Source organism: Drosophila takahashii, chromosome X (assembly GCF_030179915.1).
Source record: "Drosophila takahashii strain IR98-3 E-12201 chromosome X, DtakHiC1v2, whole genome shotgun sequence".
NCBI lineage: Eukaryota > Metazoa > Arthropoda > Insecta > Diptera > Drosophilidae > Drosophila > Drosophila takahashii.
In genome coordinates, this window is record NC_091683.1 from 5286352 (window position 1) to 5311371 (window position 25020).

At 39.5% G+C, this 25020-nt stretch overlaps 1 protein-coding gene across 10 annotated transcripts in view; it reads right to left on the reverse strand.

The window, feature by feature from the left end:
* Positions 1-25020, reverse strand: part of LOC108066900 (potassium voltage-gated channel protein Shaker) — a 155266-nt gene that overhangs the window by 59248 nt on the left and 70998 nt on the right. For 3 of the 10 annotated variants that reach the window (XM_070219093.1, XM_070219092.1, XM_070219101.1), the window contains exon 1: positions 130-311. The exons of 6 other annotated variants lie outside the window; for them this stretch is intronic. In XM_070219093.1, the coding sequence (XP_070075194.1) occupies positions 130-311 (182 nt within the window). Of the gene's footprint in view, positions 1-129; positions 312-18082; positions 18619-25020 lie in introns of those variants that run through there. One more of the 10 variants, XM_070219098.1, reaches the window with a different exon arrangement.

Below are 25020 nucleotides of genomic sequence, written 5' to 3' on the forward strand. Positions count from 1 at the left end.
TGAATGTGTGCATAGAGTATTTTAGGAAAGTTATTTCTTTCCATAACTATACTTAGAAGATGTTGAAAGTATACAAGTTAAATATTTGAATAAAATAAAAATAAATGCAATAGGCAACATAAGGCATACCCGTAGCCGTCGAGGGAGTTGCGCTGCAGCTGCTGTTCGCGCAGCTGCAGCTTCCGCTCGGCGATCTTCTTCTGCTCCTCCTTCTGCTCGAGCTGCTCCTTCTGGTGCTGCTGCTGCTGCTGCTGCTTCTTGCGGTGCTGACGATCCTCCCCAAGGCCGTAGAGGCCGGCGACGGCGGCCATGCCACCAGGTGGCCCTTGGCCCTTGGCTCAGGCTCACCTGAGCACCCGAGCCGCCGGAGCCGAGGATGGTGGACGTGGGTGACAGGGGATTCACTGGGGATCGGGACTCACTTCGATTTGGACTCGCTTTCGGAATCGGACTCGGAATCACTGGGGGACTGCTTGTCACTGGTTGTGTCATGGATCGATTGCATTTGCTGTGGCCGCGTCTGCCATTCGCTCATTTTCACTTTCGTTTTCATTTTAGTTTTCGCGGCGATTCACTTCAGTACATTGCTAACAGAGCTGGCAATGGCAAGAAACACGATAATAATCGATATTATCGATTGTTTCGATGGCCCACTAGCGGTGCTTTTAAGGCACTTTCGATAGTTGCCAAGGAACATGACAATTACCCCTAAGCTGACTCAAAGAAATTGGATTAATTAAATATAATAAAAATAGAATCCAGAATGTTATCGATTGTTTCGATAGTCCACTGTTGAGGCTCTTAGCCTTTTGGTTTCCTTTGGTTTTAACCAATCGATGGCTGTCCAGCTTTAATGGCTAATATCGCCGAGGGTGAAGGATCAAAAATCTCTGATGATGGGTGTAATTAAAGCTATATATAGCTACTTATTGCTCGCCCCCTCTTAACACTCTTTCGATTTTCGATTTTCCGGTTTTCCGGCTACCGATTGCCTTCCCTTTTCCCTCCCCCTTCCATTTCCCACCCACTCGCTTGGCAAATCAATTAGCGTGCCCTGAGCCCTGAGTCTTATGTAACTATTGCGTAATGCCAGCCATAATTGCATCGCTGTTGGTTCTGCTTTGTTGCCGGCCGTGTTGGTTGTTTAGCTTGAAGCACATTGCGGGGAAAGCAAACAAAAAGCAAACCAAACCGAACCCAAACCCAAACCCCTAGGAAAGTGAATCACATCACATCAAATCGAATCGAATTGAAACGAGAGTCGAGAATCGAAATCAACTCGCAAAGGCAAACAAAGCATGTTGAATGCGGCATTATCTATTATCAATTGGCAACCTGACTGCCTACCTGTCCTCTTTAATAAATTGACTTTGAATTGAAAGGGAAAATTATAAAGGATTTTTATTGAAAGTATTAAAATTGAAACCATTTGATTTATTTAAGTTGTGAGTTATTTTCTACCGATAATAAAAAATGATTAAATGTTTTAAAAGAGGTACTGAGTGCTTTATGACTGTTAATTGAAATTTATGGCATTGCCTCGCCGAGTTTAATGGCGAATTAAAATATAAAAACAGAATATAAATTACATTCGATGCAAATATAAAATACAGATTACTTTCAATTAGCCAAAAATGCAATACATTTATTCAATCTTACTAATTGATATTTATATTTATTTTATCTACTCTCCAATCCAATCCATTAATTTAACCTAAATGGCAAACCGAGTGAGCCAATTAAACATCAAGTTTTCGGCTCACTGAATTAGCTTTCTGCCAAATTTGCAGTTTATGGCATTTAATAAGCCAAAAGGCTTAAAGGCCGCTTCCGTGTGGAAATTGTGTGTGTGTTAACAATGCTTTTGGCTCAGGTGGCAGAAAAGAGAAGAGAACTCAATGCTGGCTGGGGTTTTATTGATTTATGCGCCCTCACATCACGTATACGCCTCGCATCACGTATACGCCTCGTGTTGCTGTTGCTGCTGCCATTGCACTAATCTCCTCCAGTCGGTGGTTTTGGCGGCTCTGGTGGTCTGGTGGCCTGCTACGATGGCCATTAGGTGACAGTTGCCCGGCTGCACGGGCTTAAAGTGCAATGCCAAACACTTGCGTTGACGCTGACGTTCATGTAAGCGCATTAACTCATACGGCAGGCGGGGAAATTGGCAGTAGGGGGTGGAGGGTGGTGGCATAGGCCTCGGCCAACCGGCAAGGTCACGACCATCAGACCGTCAGTCCATTGGCCATTCAATTACGACGACAGAAAGGGGAGCCGCAGAGCCTCAGAGCTTCAGAGCTTCAGAGTCTCAGAGGCAATCGCCTCGCTCACTGGCTTACAAGCATGCTCACATATGCCAGACCTCCAGACCTTAAGGCCAGAGGTTACATGCTCACGGGTTCCATATTCCATATTGTTCTGGTTATTTCGGTAAATTATTATGGACTTTTTGGTATTTCAACTGCACTTAATAATAATAATAACTCCCTATCAGAAATATTTATACATCTCCATTAAATATACGATTTAATAAATCCAAATACCAAATTAAACCGAATTAAATTTATTACAGTAAGGTTAAGAACTAGATTTTCTGATTTTAATATTTGATTCATTTCATTTCATACTTTTTGAATATTCCTTTTAAATTATACTTTTTTTTAAAATTAATAATCTTTAATAATTTTGGCTGAATATTAAAATACCATAAGGTAAAAGAATTCTGATAAAACTGATTTGTATTTATTAATGTTTGGATAAGATCTGGATTAAATTCACATTCATTATTGTTTCTGATTTTTAAAGAAATATCAAATTAAAAAGAACTAAATTTATTAAAGTTAAAGTTATTTTTCATTGTCCAATTTTAATGGATGATTCATTTAATTTTAGACTTTATAAATATTTCTTTGGCTTCTTATTTGCTAATAATCTCCCCTTATGAACTTTAATTTGAAACTGTATTGCTTGAAAGCCGATGAGTCTAAAAATAGTAGCTCATTCTATTCATGGGCATTACGAGCTATTTTAATCGGATTTATGTGTCAATAATGCTGCATTTATTTCCCACTCAAGCCACACGCCCTCAACTTTTCGCATTTTGTGGGTGTAATGCTCAATGCTCATCAGCATTATCATTATCATTATCGTTAATATGAACACGATGTGGCTGGCCGCAATTGAGGTGGGTGGTTGCCTTCTCCAGCGTACACAAAAACCCATTCAACTCATTATTAAATTAGAATCAACTAAATTAAATGCGAGAGCTGCATTGAGAGTGTGGGAAATGGCAAATGGGCAAATGGAAAATGGGAAAGTGCAAGTGTGGGAGCACAAAATGCGCGTTGAAGCGCATCCACAGTCACCCACTAAGCCACCCAAAACCACCCAAACCGCCAGCCTCTCCACTTCCTTTGCCTTTAATTGAGTTGTGCGCTAATTTGAAAGCAATAAAACAAAGCCAGGAAAATGGTTAGTTGGCCTGGGAAAATGTGTGGGTGGCCGCCCGCATAATTCTCATTTAATGCACTTCCCTCTAGTTTTTTGGACAGCCCAGGTAAGAGGGCCAAATGTCGTATGAAATTTGCCAAATTGAAATGCGTTTTGCAAATTTGCATTAGCACGAAATGAAGCGAAATAATGGTAGTTAAATTTCCCGTTGGTTTGCTGAGATTTTAATATTTTACAAAATTAAAAATAAAAACAATAATATATTAGCCTAAGAGTATGCAGTGAATAAGGGATAATCGCCTTTCTATATGAATTCATACCACTTTTGGATTAAAAATATATTATTGCATACTTTTAGACACCTATAAATACTTGGTTAATAATGATGTATTCCAAGTGGTTATAAATAAGTCAAGTTGTTCCCAAAACCGAATCAAAAACCTGATCTAGTGATTTACTATTTAATGGGTTAAGCTGAGAGCTGCTCTGAAAGCTCTGTGATATAACGCTCGCAGTTGGAAAATAAACACAAATAAATTATTCAAACTAATGACAAGAATCTCTTTGGGGGACCGCCCCCTAGTGCTATCCTTCTCTCTCTTTTTCTATCTCTTTCTCACTGGTGCTATATTTATATATATATATATACTGTACAAAGATGGCAAAGTTGAGACTGACGGAGCTCCCCAGGATTCCCCGATTCCCCGTGGTGCCATAAACATTTCCAAACGTTTCGCTTTCGCTTGGTTTATGCACAAATTATTGTTTTATGCACACAGAAGACACCAGAGGGGGTGAAAGGGGGTGCTGAAGCGGGGGGAATTTGGTTTCGGTTTAGACTGTTTAATATCCACTTTGGCCAAAAGGGGTGATAAAGTGGGCTTTAGCGGTTTCGAGCCCGCTTCAGTTTGCCATCCACTCAGCTCGGCGGTTTGATTGATTGATTGATTTGCCACGAGATGCAGCAAAAGCAAAAGCAAAAGCTGCACGGCGCACGAAAATGGCATTTTGTCATTTTGTCAAGCCGAAAATAGCTTTTGCTGTCTTTCTGCTTAGCTGACAACCGAGATATTTTGCTTATTAAAATTGAATTTATGGGGCTTCAAAAAACAGAGAATATGTCATGTTTTAACTTACTTTACTTAAATACTAAGAAGTGAACTACTTAAAATCTAGTCAGATTTTAACTGCCTATAAATTTTTTCATAATATTCTATTATTTCTTTAAAATTTAAATTTTAATTGTGTCTAAAAGTATGCACTGAATAAAGAATAGTTATATTCCTCTATGCAATTCTATTAATTTTTGGTTAAACATATATTCTTGCATACTTTTAGACACCTTCTTTGGCACACCCCATTACTATTATAGTTATTTAAAAATTAATTGAGCCTCGATTTTAAATGTTTATATATTTACAATTGCCACAAATATTTTATTTTATTCAATTTTAACCCAATAACCACAAGCAAGTCTTAATTTTTTGCACTGTGTGCCAATCTTCGCCGCAAACACATGTGTAAAATGAGGTGTGCGGGTGGAGAAGCGAGGAATCGTTTTGCAAGAGCGCTGAAAAGCATTTGCATCGTCGGCCAGCGGCAGTGACAACACAAAAAGCCCAGGCTAAACGAGAAGCGTTTACCGAAGGCAAATACAAAATTTATCGATTACTAAATGACAGCGGAAATGCCAATGCGATGAAGGGTCTGCCGCGGGGGTCAAAGGTTGGAGCTACGACGTAGAGGGGCGTCGAATCCGAGGGGGGTGGCTCAACAAATTGGAAATGACAGACAAGCGCCGACAAATATCAGAGCTGACATTCCTAGAAACTTGCGGGGCAAAAAAAAAAAAAGAAAAAGAAGGAAAAACGCGAGTTTGCTTTCGGTTTGAGGGGGTGGTGTTTGGGGGTAGGGGTGGTTCTGTTCGTGCGTGCTTGGTCATTCCCCTTAGGCACCTGATCCCAAACCACCCCCTATCATTTGGTGGGTAAACAAACTGCGGTGAAAATTTTAGCCCTACTTTAACCTATTTGTACGCCCTCTGTTCATAGGTGGATTTATTAATTGCCAGATGTCAGAATCCGAAGCAGGAAATGATTCATGACGATATATGCTGGCTAACTATATATATTTATAGTTATTTTTCTCTCTCTCTTAAATTAAAGCCATGGAAATACCCTTAAAATTTTAATTGAAATTCTTTATGCAAATTTCGCCTATGCGAAATGCATTTGCAATTGCATTTTGTCGGCAAAGGAAAACAGAAAATGGAAAACAAAAACATTCAATTTTCTACCATTTATTTTAGCCCAAATCTAAGTAAATATGCGAGTGTGCGTGTGTGTGTTGTGCGGTCTATTTGGCCTGGTCAAACATATATATTTCATGCAAAATGTGTAAACAAATGAAAAATAGAATTTTATTTCAATTTTGCATGGCTGTGTTGTTTATGGACGCTTCATAAATTCATTTTTAGTGCGAATTAAAATTGCAATTCTTCTTTACTTCATCGCATGCGAAACTACATAGTTGTGTGCGGCTTTGAAGTTGCTCTTTTGTGTGCGTGTGTGTGTATTTCTCAATTTTGCACAATTTTCCACCCGAATTTCCCCCATCGCATAATCCCCGAGAAAAGCCCCACACAGAAGCATTATCAGCTAATTTTCCACTCTTAACCTCTCAACTTGCCACCCTTTTCGGTGTGGAAGCCTTGAAATTCATAAAACTGCAAAGGTTGACAAAGTTAAATTTCTGCTTGCCAAGCTGCCCTGCCGCCCCAAAAAGCTTACTTAGCTTGTCTCTCTCGTCTACATGGACACAGATAATTGACACCAGCATAGACACCCTCACACATATGCAGTGACCACAAAAAAAAGGGGGAAAAATCATGAAAGGCTGGACAAAAATTATATTGCCACTGGGACTTTTGTCACCTTTTCTTTTCCTTTTATTTCCCCTTTTTTTCACAAGTGTTTTCACAATTAATTTACGATAATTTCGATTTAAGTGTGGCAAATTCAAGGGAAACCCTTTGCCTCAGCTCCAAAAAGTAGGCAATGGATTTTTTCATTTCCTTTACTTCACTCATTTCCTGTTACTATGTGTGTGTGTGTGTGTCGCTCTTCTCGCTTCAAATTCAACATTGTTGTTGGCAACATTTTGTGTGTGTTATTTTTGGCTTGCTAATACCATTAAAACTTTGTTGTCTAACATACCCAAAACCAACAGCAACACCAACACTAACACACCAGCAGCGAATAACGAACAACAATAACAACAATAACAACGGGGCAATAGCTGAAACAACAACAACAAGAAGAGAACAGCAAGGACTCAACTCGGGCATGCCAGTCAGGATACAGGCGAACAATTAAGTTTGCCTCTGGAAAAGCCGCTTACGACTGCCCAAATACCCCTTTTAATGCCTAATCTAATGCATACTTTTAGACACCTTTACTAGGGATTTGAAAAGTAGATAATATTATATGCTACAATATATTTTAAATTCGCCTGAATAGTTTTCACTGCATACTTTTAAACATCTTTATAAAAGATTTTAATATCACTTGGCATACGAACTTATTTATTTTTAAACTCTGAGACTTAAAGTTAAACTATTCACAGAATATTTATAGTTCAATTAACTTATTTTTCACTGCATACTTTTAGACATCTTTATGTGTGATTTCAAAACTTTCTTTTCAAATCTCGACCTATAAAGTAAAATCTATTTTTTAATGAGTAGTTAAGCTGTCGAGGGGTCTTTCCTCAAAGACATATTCCATCTGCGAGGACATACCTCTGAGGACACCCTCTATCCTCTATCCTCTATAAAGTGGGCGAACAGGAAGCGCCAGAGGAAGAGGAACTAGTAACAATGTTGCTTGTTATTAACATTTATAGTTTCGTGTCGAGTTTAGTTGAGCTGAGTTTAGTCCCTGTCTATGAGGTTTTCCCCCTTGCTCTCCACTTCCATTTCGCCGACAATTTCCAACTCTTTTCCTGCCGCCAGTTGGAAATTTGAAAACTGTAAACTGAGACTTGGCCAGAGTTCATTTCTGGACTCTCGGACTTCGGACTTTCGGTGGCACGTGACTTTCAAAGTTGAACCAAAGTTTTCCTCTCTTTTATTTTCTTTGATTCGCTGGCCACAGACAAAAAGGCAGGAAATGGAAATGAAAATGAAAATGAACTTTCCCAGGCATATGCAAATCGATTGACACACACGAAAATTAAGCTGCACAAATTTAATTAGGCTAAGTGCAGTGGAAATCAATGAGAGCCGTAAAAACACTGAGCCAAAAGCCAGGTTAAAAAGATAACCTCTATTTTTTCTCGTTTTTCGGTTGCTCCGCTTCGTTTTAATTAGGGGAACAAAAGTCCTTTGCCTTTGCATTTCTTTTTGGCCGCGTGCTTTGCTGTTATATGTGTGTGTGTGTGTTAGCCAAGTTCTAATTCCCCGACTGTGGTTATATCGATTTTGCTTACCAAAAAGCTGGGGAAAAAAAGAAGTGGAGGAAAAGAGAGCGAAGGAAAGTTCCTTTTGGTCAGAGCAGCGTGTGTTGCACCTGCCGCTTTTGAATTAAAGTGGGTATATCGCAGGGGTTTAGGTTTAGGTTTAGGGCTTAGGGTTAGCTAAATAGGTAAAGCCAAAGCACAACACGATTTTTATAGACCCATCTAGAATCGCGGTTCGAGAGAGAAAGAGAGAGAAAGCCTGACATTCGCGCATTTTTATGTTAATTTTTATTGCCCATTTTTACTGTTGCTTGTTGTGGTTGCTCTTGGCACTGCCACCGAATTGCCATTTGAATTAATTCTAATTCTATTTAATTTGCGATTGTTTTTCCCTCAGTCACTGAAGTATACCGAAGTATTTATACAAGCGCCAAAGGCAAGATCTTGAGTTGGAATTTAAAGTAGTAGGGCACTTTGAAAAGTAAAGTAAAAGCAAATTTTAATAGAAATAAGAGCAGGCAGCCGAAGAATTGATTGCATACTTTTAGACACCTTTACTAGTGATTTTTTTAAACTTGAAAATATAACATTAAGAAAGTAAATTAGGTAATAAAGAAAGCTGCCCCAAAGTATACTACAATTTATTTTAATTTCGGCTAACAAGGTTTCACTGCATACTTTTCGACAGCTTTTTAAGTGATTTTAAAATCGCTTAGTTCGTAGATCTTCCTTTTTAAATAGAATAAACTATACAGAATAATCTGAATATAAAAGATAAACATCTCAGCACTCCACTCTCTTAGGTCTGGAATTAATTTTCGCTTTTTTTTAGCATTCTGCTGGAAATGGAAATGGATTAGTTGGCCATCAAAATCTACGCTTAAAATGTCAAACAGAATAGCCGTTTGAATTTATGCAATCATCTGCGTTTCATAACTTTTCACTTTGAGAGTCAGAAAGCAAAATGAGTTCCCTCTTCACCCTCATTTATTCTCATTTGGCCACCTGATTGAAGGTGTGCTCCTGCTGCATAATTGAAATGCATCCACTGGCGACGTTCCAGCTCCCTAGAACTAAATGCTAATCGATTCCGAAAAGCGATTCCAAGCTCTATTTAAGCATTAATGAAATTTTTCCTCGCCCAGTCAAGAAAAAAGAGGAAAAGTCGACGGGGAAAACGAGCTAAATGTGCGTGCTTTCCACCGGTCTTGAGTTGAGTTGGCTTCAGTTGCTTGTTGGGTTTTAGCGATTTTCTGCATGATTTCGCAAAGAATTTTCACAGGCGGAGGAGGGGGAAAAGGCAGGAAAAGCCTTTGGCTTGATGGGAATACCCTGCAAGTTGGCTAAGGGATAATCCCAGTGTTAGCTCCTTCCTCCTCCTGGCTTTCCTCTGGTTTTCCTCTGGTTTTCCCGACTTTCCCGGCTTTCCTGCCAGCCAACGATAAACTTTAGAGTGCAGTCAATGGGAAAGTCTATTCAATCAGGGGCCATAAGTGAAGGTATATCAATTTGCCAGCAGAAAATGAGGGAATAAGCCAATAAATATACATGTCTTTCGATTTATATCAATATTAATGCAAGAAAAAATCGAAATTTGATTGAAAAATTAATTCCCCAAAGAGTTGTAAAGTTTTGTAGAGAACTCAAGTCGTGAAATATCATTATTTTGGGATTATATGGAACTGAGTGCTTGGGTAGCGTATATAACTTTCGTTTTATCACGGCCATTTTGCCTGCCTGTTTATTGCCATTTTATTCCTTTCATTTTTTCTCCTTCGCACGGATTTGGCTTTTACTTCACAGCAATTGTAACAATTTTTGCCACTGCTTTTGGTGCTTTTGGTGCTTTCGCCTCTGCTGGCGGCATCTTTTGAAGCCCATGGCCCGCTGTGCGCTGTCTGGCAGGATAATGCGAACAAGTGGATGAAAATGTTTGACACGGAACAACAGCAGGGAGCCAAACTGCAGTAGAAGCTGCTCAGCCACCCAACTACCCAACCTCTCCCGCTCACACACATAGCTCACAGCTGAAAAGTATGCTATGTTTGCCGTGCTGTGGCCTCCTGTCTCTCCGTCTCCTTCTCTTCTGCCTGCTACTTCCGTTTCCGCTTTGTGCAGCAGCTGCTTCTTGTTTGGCCTTTGGGCGCAAATTTGAAAATAATTTACAATGACGTCACCAGCGGGGGGGGCGTTACATATGTTTATATAACTCTGCACAACTGCACAACTCTCTCGGTGCGAAGAAGATTCCTCCACGGGCCCACAGTGCGTATGCTTGACCTTCAAATTGGCTTCAAGCGGCCGCAGATCAATAAATGTTCTCTCTGTGAGCCACCCCCCTCAGCCCCGTTTTCTTGTTATATTTCTGCTGCTTGTTGAGTCGTAAAAAGAATTACAAAAAAACGAAAAATAACGAAAAAAAAAACAAATAAAAACGCAAAAAAAAAGAGTGAGAGCCGAGCGAAAACGGAAAAACCAAATAAAACTGTGAAAAGCCGGGGCCACAAAAAATACGAAAAAAAAACAGCAAGCAATAAGAAAGCACAACCTAAAAAGAGGAAGAAAATTGGTGTGTCTGTGTGTGAGTGTGTGTTTTGGGTGCTCTGGCTATGTTTGTTTCAAATTAAAATCACGCAGCGCACGTGCAATCTACACACACATATATTTCCACCTCTCGGCAGCATATTAAAAGCCCCAAAACTCGCCATCGCCGCAGTGCGTAACTTTCTCTGTCCTCCTTTCTCCTTTCTCCATTCTCCATTCGCCATTCACCATTCGAATTTCACATTTCTCCAACAGACCAACAGACCAACCGACGAGGAGCAGACGACCAAAATCCACTGGCAAGAGATTCCGGATCCAGGCGAATAATTTACAATATCCATGACCATATATACCCATAGAAAGATGGCACACTGAGCGCAAAGTGGGGGTTTAAAGTCAGGGAATATCACAGAAAATATCTCACTTAATTGGGGAATGCTGGTATATCAATAATAAATCCAGTTAGACTTTGGACTTGAATTATTTGTAAAAACTTTTTAAACCGAAATTTAGAAGCCTTTCCGAAACATTAAGGGTCGTTTTCTCATCCTCCGGTTTAATTTAAATTATAGTTTAAATTATATTTTATATTTTAATACTTAAAAACTTTAAAACCAAAATTAAAAGCCTCTAAGAAACGTGAAGCTCTCTTTTCTCATCCTCTGGTTAAATTTAAGGTATAATAAAACCTTGAAAATATTTTAAATTAAACATTAATTAAACGAGGAAACGGCCCTTAATGTTATTTTTTTATAGTTAATAGTTTGGGAATAAATGAGTAATGTGACGAAGGAATGCAAGCATTAATTCCCCAACTACACATATATGTTGCTCACTCTGGGGATATATTTTTGATGGCCTAACCAAAATTTTCTTTTAGTGTGTGTGCTCGTGTGTAACCGCAAACATATGCGCATAAATATATACATATGTAAGTTAGCAATTGGGCCAAAACTAAATGGGCAAGCGTGGCAGGAAAGACAAAATAGAGCGAAAGAGTTGGCAAAAAAAAAAGAAATAGCGAATAAGGCAAGAATATTCAACCATTCAATCATGGGTTTTCCTCCTCTTCTTCTGAAGTTTAAAGAAAGACAAAGCCGAGTTGCCTCAGTGGCATTAGAAGAGCTTAGCGAGTACTTGCCACCGAACGAGGGGCATGAGGGGATTTATTAGCGTCGAGAGTGAGTCTTGTTGTTGCCATAACCACTTAACCCCTCACGGCACCAAGGGGTTAAGGGGGCAGCTTTACGATTGAGCTGGAGCTAAGCCTAAGCCTCGGCGCCTCGAAAAAGCGAAAAAGCGGGCAATGTGCGTGCGAATGGCTTTCAATCCCAGTTCCAAACCCTATTCAAAAAAAAAAAAAGGGGGAGGGGTATCCCCCACTCGTATTCAACCGCAAACTGCTTTTGTTTTATGATGTTTCACTTGCCAGTTGTTGCTCGAACTCAGAACTCGGGGCACAGGCTTCTTCCTGTTGCCTCAGCTGCTTGCATGCAAAGTTCAATCAAAATAAATCAGTTGCCTAGAACATTACAAAAGAAGGGGAGGCGAGTAGGGGTTAAGGGGGCAGCATAAGGGTTAACTGAAGGCTGGGCTGTCGAGCCGTCACGGCACACATCCAAAACCCTACCCCCTCTCGTAACCCCCCTCCTCACAACTTCGATCGACTTGTTCAACTCTTCAAGTGCCCAATTAATTTTGGCGTGTGCGAGTCAAACTTGAATTTAATCGCAAATACAATGGGGAACATGGCGTAAAGAAAGTACAAAAAAAAAGTAGAAAAAGTGAAGGCACAAAACAAAAGGAGGAGCGAAAACAAAAGAAGCTTCACTCCGAGGAACGAGGCAGAGTTATAACCTCATGTGCCTATCCTAATATGAAAGATGGGGTGCGAAAAACTCAGCTGCTGCCTAGACAAATTAATGAAAAGAGAGCGAGCATCCAGAAAACTAATTTGTGAGGAAAACTGTGATGCGGAAAGTTTTTCAACATATTTTCAGCCACTCGCGGAACAATGGTTGCTAATATTCGGGAGATAAAAGATACAAAGAGAAGACATTTTTCTTGAATTCAAGAATTTTTAACTAAATCTTAAGAATTTTTACATAATTACTTCTGAGATTTAAAAAAAAATCTATAATATTAATAGGCAATTATCTTAAACAAAGGAACTAGAAAAGCGAAGCTTAATTCATTAATCGTTGGATTTTGTTCAATATTTTCTATACAACAGAGAAGACTTTCGTTTTAAATTTGAGAACTTTCAAATATTAGTTTTAAGGATTTTATTTAGATTTGAAAATATATACAATTAATTGGTATTTTTCTTTAGCAAAGGAACTAGAAAACATTAACCATTGCATTTTGTTCTATATATTTAATATTTAAATTTTTATTGAATTTAGAACACCACAAAGGGAATACTTTCTTCTTGAATTTGAGAGTTGTATTCTTTGATTTTACACATTAATTGGTATTTAGCAAAGGATCTGGAACAGCAAAACATTGAATTTGGTTCTGTAAATTTCCCATTCACTATTCCTATTTAATGAAATACAAATGTCATCACCCAGTTTATTTTTAGGCCATTCCATTGATCTCAGTTCGAGATCCTTGGGGCAGGTTTATTATAGCTGCATTAGACATTCTCTTCTCTTCGCCGCTGCGACTATTCTATTTTTGTTTAACTTTGGCTGTGATTTTAAGTTTGATTTACAATTGCAAATTGGGTCAACTTGTTTTTCTTTCAGCTTCGGCTGGCTCCTCCGTTTCAGTGGCTCGTTCAGTTTTTGACGGCGCCAATGCGTCGTATGAGCAATTTGCCAGTTTCTCTTTAGGCTCCGCTCCTTTGGCTCTTCTGGGCCACTCGGATGGAATGGGAATGGGGTTGGGAATGGGAAATGGAAAATGGCAATAGGAATTGAAGTTGCTTATGTAAGCAGAACTTCACCCCTTTTGCTACCCCTTTTTCGAGTAGCCTCCTTGACTAGAGTGAAATATTAATTAACTCGACCTGCAGCCGAAGTTGGCCTGGTCAGCCCACCATTACCACCGCTAGCATCTCGAATCTCCTCGAATCTCCTCCCCATTCCCCTTCGAATGGAGGCTGTGCATTGGCAGTGGTGTGGATTCGAGTGGCGCCCCAAGGCAAATTATGTTGGCCGTGTCCGGGTCCATTTACCGTTTGCCATTTGCATTAATTAAGGTAAACGAACGCAGACGTACGGACACACAGACAAGTCCTTGCAAGTCCTGTCTTGTTTTGTTTTGTTTAGTTTAGCTTAGTTTTGTTTAGTTCTGTCTCTGTCCTCCCCTTCCTTCCGTTTCCTCTGAGCCTCTGAGCTGATCATGTCCTTCTTCTCTTCTCCTTTTCAGAGGCGTCGAACGGCGCTTAAATGGCTTCTTAAGCTGTTTTAAACACCTTTTTAAATGGAGTTTCTCCTTGGTCTTCCTCGTTTTTCTTTCTTTTTTTTTATGTTTGCGGCACGCACCGAGCTCTGAATAACAATAACAACAAGAGTTACAATAACAACAGCAAAAAAAAGAAACCACACATTCACAGTCACCGAAAAAAAAAACAACAACAAGAATCACGCGCGGCAACGCGGCACGCACCACCTGCTTTAAAGAAGTGCGAGGGGGGGCGAGCTTGGTAGATTTATATTGAAGAATGGAGTAAAACTCCAATCGCCACTGACTGACTGGCTGATTGACTGAATGACAGACTGACAAACTGACTGATTGACTGACAAACTGACTAGCTGACTGACTGACTGACTGACTGACTGACGACAGTCGCCGCCAAGCGCGGAACGCGTTGCACGATTACGTTGTGACGACGTGACTGCGACTGCGACGACTGAACCGAACTGAACGGCGCTGCAAAAGTGTCCAGTGCCACAAGAAGCGCCGAATGTCGAATGAACGAGCCGAACGGCCAGCCAACACACGAAGCCCCACGTTGGGCGCCACGAATCCGAACGCCACGACCGAACGAAGTTTTGGGCCGAGGCGAGCACGTGCGATTTGCTGCATTGGCGGACTGGACTGGATCGTATGCCGATTCGATGGCAGTGGCAAGGAGTATGGAGTATGCAGCATGGAGTAGCGACTATAGAGTATAGAGTATAACGTATAGCATATAGAGTAGGGAGTTCTGGGAGTAGGGAGTAGTTCCCAGAGCTGCACTCTTACTCCGCCTGTCGCCTGGCGCCTCTGCGTGTTGCGTGTTATGTGTGATGTGCTGAGCTCTGTGCTGTGTGCTGTGTGGCAGGTACCGCTCCTGTTCCCGCTGCTCCCGCCTGTCCAGCCGAAACCAAAGGCATACGAAAAACTGAGCTGGCCAAAAGGCAAATAGTTTTAGTGCCACTTGGCACGAACACAGGGACCAAAGCAGGCCAAAAAAAAAAAAAGAAACAGAAACGAATAAAATGGAAGGCAACAACAAAGGCAAAGAGTAGCCTGGGTGAACATGGCTGAGCAAGAAGAGCGGGAACCAGGGACTCAGGGACACAGGGACACTACTGGCGACACTCGGGCACCGGTCGCTGGAAAAATAGGGGCTTTGGATTTGGTTTTGGATTTGGTTGTGGGGTGTCAAACCAGGCAAATGCCGCTTGGGGCCGCTGAGGCGGCGGCCGAAGGCAAAACAACGACCAAAACATGAAAACTAGGTGAAAACTGTAAATGAACCAAACACAAACAGACACACACACAAACACACCTATACAAGTGAAAATCGAATCGGTGGAGAAACCACAAAAGCCAAAGGCCCAAACCCCAAACCCCAAACCCCAGATACCATCTCCATAACCATAACCAAGGTGGGCTGCTCTATTATTAATGTGTGCTTTAAAATGCCGCCGGGCTCGTTATGCTCCTGTTAGCCCAGCCTACTCCGAATCCTATATTCCTGTTCCATTGTTGGCTCCACTTGATTATAATAATGCGAATAACTGCACACACACATGGCAGTAATGCACACACACACACACACACACACACACTGTGATATATACGTGTCACGTGTGCACTTGAACGCTTTGCTTCCAGCGAGGGACAACGTGGCGTATGAGTAATGCAATTATTAATAAATAAACACATGGCACATTCACGCACACAAACGCGCGGGCAAACAAAGCATGCAAAAGCTCAGGAAGCAAAAGAGAGGGGAAGAGACGGGAGGGGAAGAGAGGGGAAAGAGCAAGAGGAAAGAGGAAGTTTCCCTCTTTCACGGAAGAAAGCAGAGAAAGCTGGACAAAGAGCAGCTTTAAGCTCTTAGCTTCTCAAAATGCTTACTTGCTTTCACCAGCTTTAAAGCCTTTCGAAAGTTGTTTTCCAAGCTGAGCTTAGAAGCTTTAAGAGCTTAAAAGTACTAAACGAGCTTTATGCTAGGGTGTCCTAGCTTACAGAGTTCGTCCTTTTGAACCACCATGCGCAAAATAAGATAAACTTTATTAGAACTTTAGGACGTGTGGAGAATTATTGGTTTAAATTTGAAAATCTTTTTAATCGCAAGTAAGCTAACAATAAAATGGAAATCATCTTCTTAAACATAAAGTTAAGGTATGACATTATTATCATTTTTATGGCCAAAATAGTGATATATTAGGGATTCGAATTTTTGACGAAAATAATTCTTTTTTGTGGTTTTTCGGTGGTAATTTGGACAAATCAAGGCTCCCAGCTAAAAGACTGCCTGTTTTGAACAGCTTACGACCTATACTAACGATCCCCATCACCTTCGGGGAAATTTATTTTTTGATCAATTTTCGCATTTTTAATAAGGGGTAACATCACAATTTTTTTCAAAAAATTACAAAATTTGAAAATTTCTAAGTTTGAATGCCAAACGATTGGAAATTTAATTCCGAGTTCAACGAGGTATGACACTCCATATTTGGATCATTATTTCCATTGTTACGGCCAAAAAACTGATATTTTAGGGTGAAAAAAATGTATTCGAATTTTCGGCGAAAATAACCTTTTTTTGTGGTTTTTTGGTTGTAATTTTGTCAAATCAAGGCCCACAGCTAAAAAAATGACTGTTTTGAACAGCTAACGACCTATACTAACGAATCCCATCACTTTTTGGGAAATTTATTTTTTGATAAATTTTCACATTTTTTGATAAGGGGTAACATCACAATTTTTGCAAAAAATGACAAAAATTCAAAATTTCCAAGTTTAAATGCCAATCGTTAGGGAATTTAATAACGAGCTCAACGAGGTATTGCATTCCATATTTGGATCAATATTTCCATTGTTACGGCCAAAAAACTGATATTTTAGGGTGGAAAATATGGATTAGAATTTCAGACAAAAATAAACATTTTTTTGCTGTTTTTCAGTCGTAATTTGGACAAATCAAGGCCCACAGCTAAAAGAATGACTGTTTTGAACAACTTACGACCTATACTAACGAATCCCATCACTTTTTGGGAAATTTATTTTTTGATAAATTTTCACATTTTTTATAAGGGGTAACATCACAATTTTTTGCAAAAAATGAACAAATTTAGAAATTTCTAGGTTTGAATGCCAATCGATTAGGAATGAAATAACGAGCTCAACGAGGTATGACATTCCATATTTGGATGATTATTCCCATTGTTATGGCCAAAAAAAACATATTTTAGGGGGAAAAAATGGATTCAAATTCTCGACGAAAATTATCTTTTGTTGAGGTTTTTCAGTCGTAATTTGGAAAAATTACGATAATAACGTTTCAAATTGTAATCAATTTCAATCCAGTTGCCGAAATTGTTGTTTATTTTGTAGTCCATTACACAATTATATTGTTTTAACGTCGAATTTGAACTTATTTTCGAAGAAAAAAAACAATACAAATTTCTATAGTAGTACAACAATTGAGGGAATTTGTTTCTATTATTTAGCTGAAAGTTTTCAAAATGTAAAAGTAAAGTTACAGAGCACAGAAGATTTCTTGGCATATGTACCAAAAATAAGAATTTACCCTAGTATTTAAACACTCCTTAACTCAATCTGTATAATCCGTATGCGATCTTATAAAAAAGATATGGTACTTCAACTTTTTGACTTACCTGCAAGTTGGTGATATCGAAAAGCATCGAGTTCGGTCATCACAGAAGAAAGGAAAGTAGCGTGGAGTGTTGCAAATGGGGAGACAGAGAAAGACAGTGATTAGTTTGGGGCTTCCAATTCTGCAGACAGGCTCATCGAGAGGCAAAAGCTTGGTACTTGGTAAACACAATACAAGATATAGTACACGAGTTAACATAAGCTATGGCTAATATAAGACTAGATAGATACATAGATACAAGTGCCAAGCAAAGGCATTTGGCGGGCAACGGGTGCGATTGGCAAAAAATGCGAGACAAGAAGCATATATATATTTATGGTACTCCTAAAAAGAATAGAGATATGTAGCGTATATAGATCGTAGATACAGTCGTATATTTTTTTTCGTTTACTTTATAGATACACTGGTTACATACACTGTCTCAGCTGTTAGTTGGTACGGGTAGTTCCGAGTAGTACACACACACAGAGGCACACATATCACAGATATCAAGGGGAGGGGGGAGTCATTTGGGATAGGGGGTGGTGGGTGGTTGTCAGGTGAAAGTGGGCTTGACTTTTCACTTACCCGCCAGCAACAAGTATCATCTGCATGGTTTCAGTTTCGGTTTCAGTTTCGGTTTCGGTTTCTAGTTCTGGTTCTGCTTCGATGAGCTCACTGAATCCTTGCCAATGTATTGATCTGTGTGTGTGTATGTCCGAGTGCCAGTGTGCGTGTGTGTGGGTGAGTGTGTGTGCTAGTGATGTAGAGGTGTGTGTGTCTGTGTGTGAGTGTGTTCTTTGGATGAGCTAAATGCAGCTGCTGGTTAATTGGGCCCCGGCCGCCTGCAGCTGCATGACGGCCACCGCCTGGGCCGCTCCTGGCCCCTCGGGCGCCGAAAGTCTCCTCCTTCACTCGTCGCCGTTAGCTTTGCCTCACTGTAGTCGCCGTTGCACGAACCAACAAATCTGGCACTGGCACTCTTCGTTCTGGAAGCGTTGTCTGTGTGCGAGCGTCGTCGTCGTTGGCCTTTTTGGCTGCCATTTGCAGATCGTCGGCATTTGGTTTTTAATTATTTGCTCACTTTTGGGCCTGCCTATCGGGGGCCGAGTCGATCATCTAGGCTAACTATCTAAGTAGCACAAATTGCCGGAAAAATATTGATTAGCGAAGGGCCTTTCAAAACGCAGTTATCTAAATTTTGGAAATTTAACTTGGTTTTGTATTTTATGTCGGTAAAAAGGAGTACTCATTAATAGATTCTTCTTTAAAAAGACTAAAAAAATTCTTCATTTAAGAACCTCGGACAGTTTTAAATTAAATAAATTCAGTACAACATATTATAAAAAATTCTTAACTATATACAAAACATGTGGAAACGAATATCAAATGTGAGAGAGATGGAGATATGCAACCAGTCGCTTGTAGTGGCGCCATCTAGCATGGAAAATTTATTATTTGCTCATAACTTTAAAATGAGTAATCAGTTTTACAAATTTATTCTACATTTTGAAAGGTATTAATAAAAACTTTAAAATAAAATTTACACTTTTAAAAACCCTACGAGATACAGGAATAATAAATATAATTGGAATGGGTAATTTCACAAATATTTCCAAATCAAATTCTTCACTTAAAATAATCCAAATTTAAAATAATCATTGGCCAAAGATGATCGACAGTTGCCCCTTAAAATCGAACTAAAGTTTTATTGCACTTTCGATTGTTGTTGTTATTTGCATTGTTGTCGTTGTTTTAAGCACTTCGATGATTGCGGTTGATACGTTGTGGGTTTTTCGTTTTCGATTTCATTGCCGGTTTGGTTCGCCAGTTGTAATTACATTTTAGTGGCATTGGCATTGCGGTTTGGCCACATGTTGCTGCCAATTGTCGCTATTTATTTATTTATTTATTTGTTGTAGGTTGCGTGCACTTTGTTGTGGGTCAAAAAAATAGTATAGCCTACTTATAAGGGCACCGAAAAAAATATCAAAAAAGTTTAAATATTCTAATTCATATTTTTCACTTGGCATTACTTTTATTTTACTATTATTTTTTCTTTATTTTTTTGTTTGTATCATTTGCCGCTGCTGCGTGTTTCATTCCGTTTCGGTTTTCGGGCGGCAAGGTCGTTGCTTGGCGGATGCAGGCCACACAGAAAAAAAAGGGAAATATTCTATTTATATATGCCCATCTCGCTTCCACAAACACACACGCACCAACGCACGCACGCACACAAAAAGCAGCTGTTTTTTGGGACTGGGCAATAGAGAAAATAAAACCCTATAAACCATATAAAAATTGGGGAACCGACGAAAAAAAAATCCACAAAAATTGGGTACACTCGTTTCGGTTTTATTCGCCTTTTTTTCGTATTTTTTTTTTGGTAAAAGGGGAGCTGCCGTTGAGTTGCGCTCAAGTTGGCGCCACGCGGTCAACTGAAAACGCTTGCCGCTGGCTGTCACTTGCGATGGAAAATACAGAAAATACATAGCTACTGCTGCTGCTGCCACTGCTGCGCTTCAATTAATTAATTAAACACAAATTTTCGTTTGCCCGCCGCGCATATAATTACAAAACAAAATATTACGCATACGCCATGGCGACGCCACAATTCCCAAGAGCAAAACCGCACACTCGGACACTACATACACACACACAGACACACATAGAAATGGGTGAAAAAAATGAAAGGAAATATTAATAAATGTAAATAAAACGAGAGCTTCGCACAGCTGCTTTAATCGCTCTTCTTCTTCTGCTGCAGACATGCGCCTGACCCACACACACACACACACACAGAGTTTTCCTTTCTCACATCTTTTCTTTGTTGTTTTTTGTTGTAGGTACATTATTGAAATTTGTTTACATTTGGCTGGAGACAGGGAAGCGGAAAATAAAAGGAAACACCGGGCCATCGAAGGAAGTTAACTAATGCGCACACAGACAAACGCAGATTTCTAGCCACACACACAATCATGAATATGTCCCTTAATTAATTATATTTTTTTTCGATATTTTTCCCACATTTTTCCGACTCAAATCGAACAATTTAACCCTACGCCTTTTGGGCTCACATTGCGTATACGTAACGAAAATGCCGCGAAATAAGCGTGGTCCAAAATGTGAATGTGCTGGCTTCTGGCTGCTGTTCCAATTGCCAAATCGTTTCCCCAGCAGCAGAAAGAGACGGCAAGAGAGGGGGAGAAAGAGAGAGCGAGAGAGAGGGGGGTGAGAGTGGGCTGCGTTTGGAATGTCGGCATCTTGCGGACACAGACAGCAGCACAAAAACACGGACATGGACCCGGCTTTGGCACTGTAACACTGACACACTGACATCGGAAAAGCGTGTAAAATGCTTAAAATGCGGCAGTCAGCGGGGGGGTGAACGAGGGTCGGAAAAGTGGGCGGTGTTTTGGAGCCAACGTAGCGTAGTAAAAGAAGGACTATGAAAAGCTTTTACAGTTAATACGCCTCGGACAGCATTTGAACCTGCGTCCGAGTGTTGAACCGAGTTAACTCTTTGTTTCAATTAAGTTAGGCAAATTGTCTTGCAGCTGGTTTTCGCAAACAAAGAACAAACAGAAAAAACAAATATTTGTGGAGCACTCTTGAAAGGCCAAGCGAATAAATAAACCTCATAAATGTTAGATACTAAATATAAACCAAATTGAAATTGATTATTCAATCGAAAATAGCACATTTTGATAATTTATTTTGATTAATTACTCCGTTTGAAGCTTAAAGATTAAGGTTAAAATACATAAAAACGGGCAGTCGAAAGTTTAGAAACTAATTTCATTTGGAAGCTAAACAAATCAAATCAACTATTATTTATACGCTTAGTTTGTTTGCACATTCACTCTTTGCAAGTTTGTTTTTAGCAATTAAAATAGTAAATCAAGGTTTTTCGGCTCTTTGGACAGGCCATTAGTTATTCTTGAAACTACATATGAGACTAGAATTATTTATAATGTTTGGAAAACTTATTTTCCTTGGCCAATCGAATTTTGTTTAATTTTATTTCCCCAAAAATGGAATATATATCTAATATGTTGAATTTCTTCATCTAAACTATTCATTTTTAATGTTTAATATTTTTTGTTTTATGTTTTATAATTTTTGATTATGGCACTCGAAAAATCAGCTATTGGCAATTATTTTTAATAACCAAAATTAACCGCTTGGCACACTTATTTATTGTTATATACACAAGAACAAAAATGACGCGCAAACAACCGGAAATATAATCGAAAAACTGGGTTGAAACTTTAAAAAAAAAAACCAAACACATACACACACTAGAAAAAAAAATAAATAGAAAAATCACGAATGGCTGGGAAATTGAGTTTCCTCAATCACACACGCGGAAAAGCGGAAGAGCGCCGATAACACTCGATGCTCGATGCTAACGGTAATGGTAATGGATATGGATATGGAAGCTCGATGCAAACGCAGCAGCATGACAACAAAAGGGAAAGCGGCTAGAAGAAAAGTCCAATCTTCATGTTTCACATTTTGCCAAAACGTTTCTAGGGAAAAGGGAGAAGAGAGAGCGAGAGAGGGAGAGAGAGCGAAAGAGAGAGAGACCGACACACACACACAGAGACAAAAAGGAAGGAGACGAAGCGAATTGAGAGTGCAGCAGCATCGTTTTTTGTTTGTTATTTCTTAATGCGTGTATAAGTATAGGTGTATAGGTGTGTTTCCTTTGATGACACACACACACACGCACACACACACACGGAGAGAAGTTGTGAATTGGATGTCAGTACGCAGGATATGTGCAGTATTTATGTAATTGCCGAGCGTAGAGCATCGAAAATTGGACCTTAATGCGATTTAATGCCACTCTCGACTGGTTCCGCGTGCGACTGCGACGTTTATGCAACTGGCAGTGTCGATGTCGATGTCGATGCCACATTTTCACCAGCTACCCCCTGAAATCCCCCCTCCCCCCTGGCGTACACGCACACCACAACAGGGACACCCACACACACACACAGCACAGAGCATTTGGGTGCAACAAAAGCAAGAACAAAAATTGATTACTAAAACTGTGGAAGGACTTTGGAGCGATGGCGATGGCAAACAATGCAAATGAAACTGGCGAAAATGAAAATGGGAATGGGAATGGAAATGGTAAGGGGTATATAAAACGTTAAACGTTTCTTTGGCGCCACCGGAACCACACATTTCCCCATTTTCCGACCGACCGACCGACCGACTCACCTGTCAGGTGAAAGGTGGCTTCCAAATTCAGTTACTTTTACTTGTGCTTCTGCCACATGTATATATATATATATATATACGTGTGTGTAATTATAGCCAACTGTTCCACATTCCGACACAGAGATATGCATTTAGCGTTTAGCGTTTAGCCCGAAGACTTGAGGCTTAGGCAAAAGTGCAAGACATACGTGTATGGCCATTGGAGAATGCAGGGGGTAGGGGGAGGGGGAGGGGAAGGGGCCGCCAGACTAGCGCCAAATGCCACAGACAGCAAACAAACAAAAAACAAAAACCTAAACTGAAACTGAAACCAAAAGAAGAACTAGAACGCTGGGAAAACGGAGGCGGTACGAAAAAAAACAGGGGCACTTGAAAAAAAAACCAAGATAATGGCAAAAATATAATTTAAAAATGTAGAAAAATAACTAACATATTTTTTACAGTGACTTGATTTTTAAAAAGCCATAATCTTGATTTAGTAACAATGCCTAATATTTATTTATGAATAAAAACAGTAATCTCATTGCTAAATTTAATTAAAATGTTGGAAAAGATTTATCCAAAAATAGTTCCTCATAATTCCCAACATTTTAAATAGAATATCTTCATTAAGAGATATTTTACGAAGCTTGCATTGAATTACTTTTTTTTAAAGGCCAATAAAATCAAAAATTAATAATCAATTACCCGGAAGATGGTGTTAAAACCATCCAAATAATTAATTTTGCAAGAATTAGTAATCAATTTTCGCAATTTAAAAGATTTAAATCAGAAATAAAAATGAATTAATGCTTTCGATTGAAGTGATAATTGAAATAAATCTTATTAAAAATGCCATTAAATCCTCTCATGGTTTTCTGCATTTCCTACAAACTAAATTCTAAATAATGTAATATAAAACTATATATTTCTCTCAGTGCAGAGATGGTAGTTGTGTGATGGTGGCAAACATGGCACGCAAAGTGTTCTAATGACGTTTAAACTTGGTTATCGGAGCAAAAGTCGAAGGAGATATCAAGACAGAAGGTAAAAGAAGCACACACAAGGAAGACGGGAGAAAGGCAGATAAGGAAGCGGAAGTTGCCCGAAGAAGGAGAAGAAGAAAAAATGAAGCAAGTAGAGCAAAAGGGAAGAAGGAAGAGCAATTGACATTGATTGGTCGGTGGCCATCGGTGGGTTCATCAATCAATTCGATTGACTTGCGATTGCAGGAGCACAAGAAGCACAAGAGGGGCACACAAGCAGAAAATAATAATGGAGAATAATATGTTATTCAATGCACCGGAAATATGGATTTTCTCTATCGATAGACATGGGTAGAAAACGCCTAAGAACTATTTATTACTAAAAATTTTAATGATAAATGTAGTTTTTAGTTCTTTAAGCGTTTTTTTTTTTAATATTGAATTTTAAGGAAATTATTTCTTCAATAAGCACTTCTTTGGGATTTATTTTGGATCATTTTTACCTTTTATTATTATTTATCACTCATTACACTTTTACAAGTATTTTTGCAGTGGTTCAAAGTAAGCCCCCAATTTTCTTTTTGCCAATTTTTTTGCCAAAACTTGCACTTTAGCCCCCTCCGCATTTTATTTTTTTGAGTTTCCTCAACTGGATAGACTTCTTTTTAAAAACGAGCGTCAAAGCAAAGTGGAAGCGGTCAATGAAGTTTATTTTTGGCTGGGTCACAGCACACACACACTCACACAAGCAAGTCAGGAGGTGAAGGGGGGGAGAATTTGCGTATCAATTGATTTTCCGATTTTCCGAAAGAAGGAAAATTCCCTTACCCCCGCTTGACCCCTCCCCTACGCCCCTTGCAACATTTTATCGAAGTCAAATCAAATCAAATGAAATCAAATCAAGGAATTCTGCATAATTTAGCTGTGCTACTGGTTTTTCCCTTTGTTTTGGCCAATCAATTTTTAATTTCTAATTTTATCTGATGGCTGGGACTATAAAGTGGGTTGCGAAAAGCAGAAAAAGCCGAAAAAACCGGAAAAAATCAATGCGTGAATCGGGAAACCGAGAAAGCGAACTGCTAAAAAAACTTCCCGATATATATTTACATTTTTTCGATCTCATCCTTGATGGCATGGACAACGAACATCCTGGAGCAGCTGCTGCTGTTGTTGCTGCTGCTGCTGCAACTCCACTTGACCACAATGCACAATGCACAATACACAAATCACAAATCACGTGAAAAAAATGTGAAAAACTTGAAGAAAAATAAGACGGCAATTCGCTGGCCGGCCAAAATGCGTTTTCCTAGGCCCGAAGCCGTCGACGGC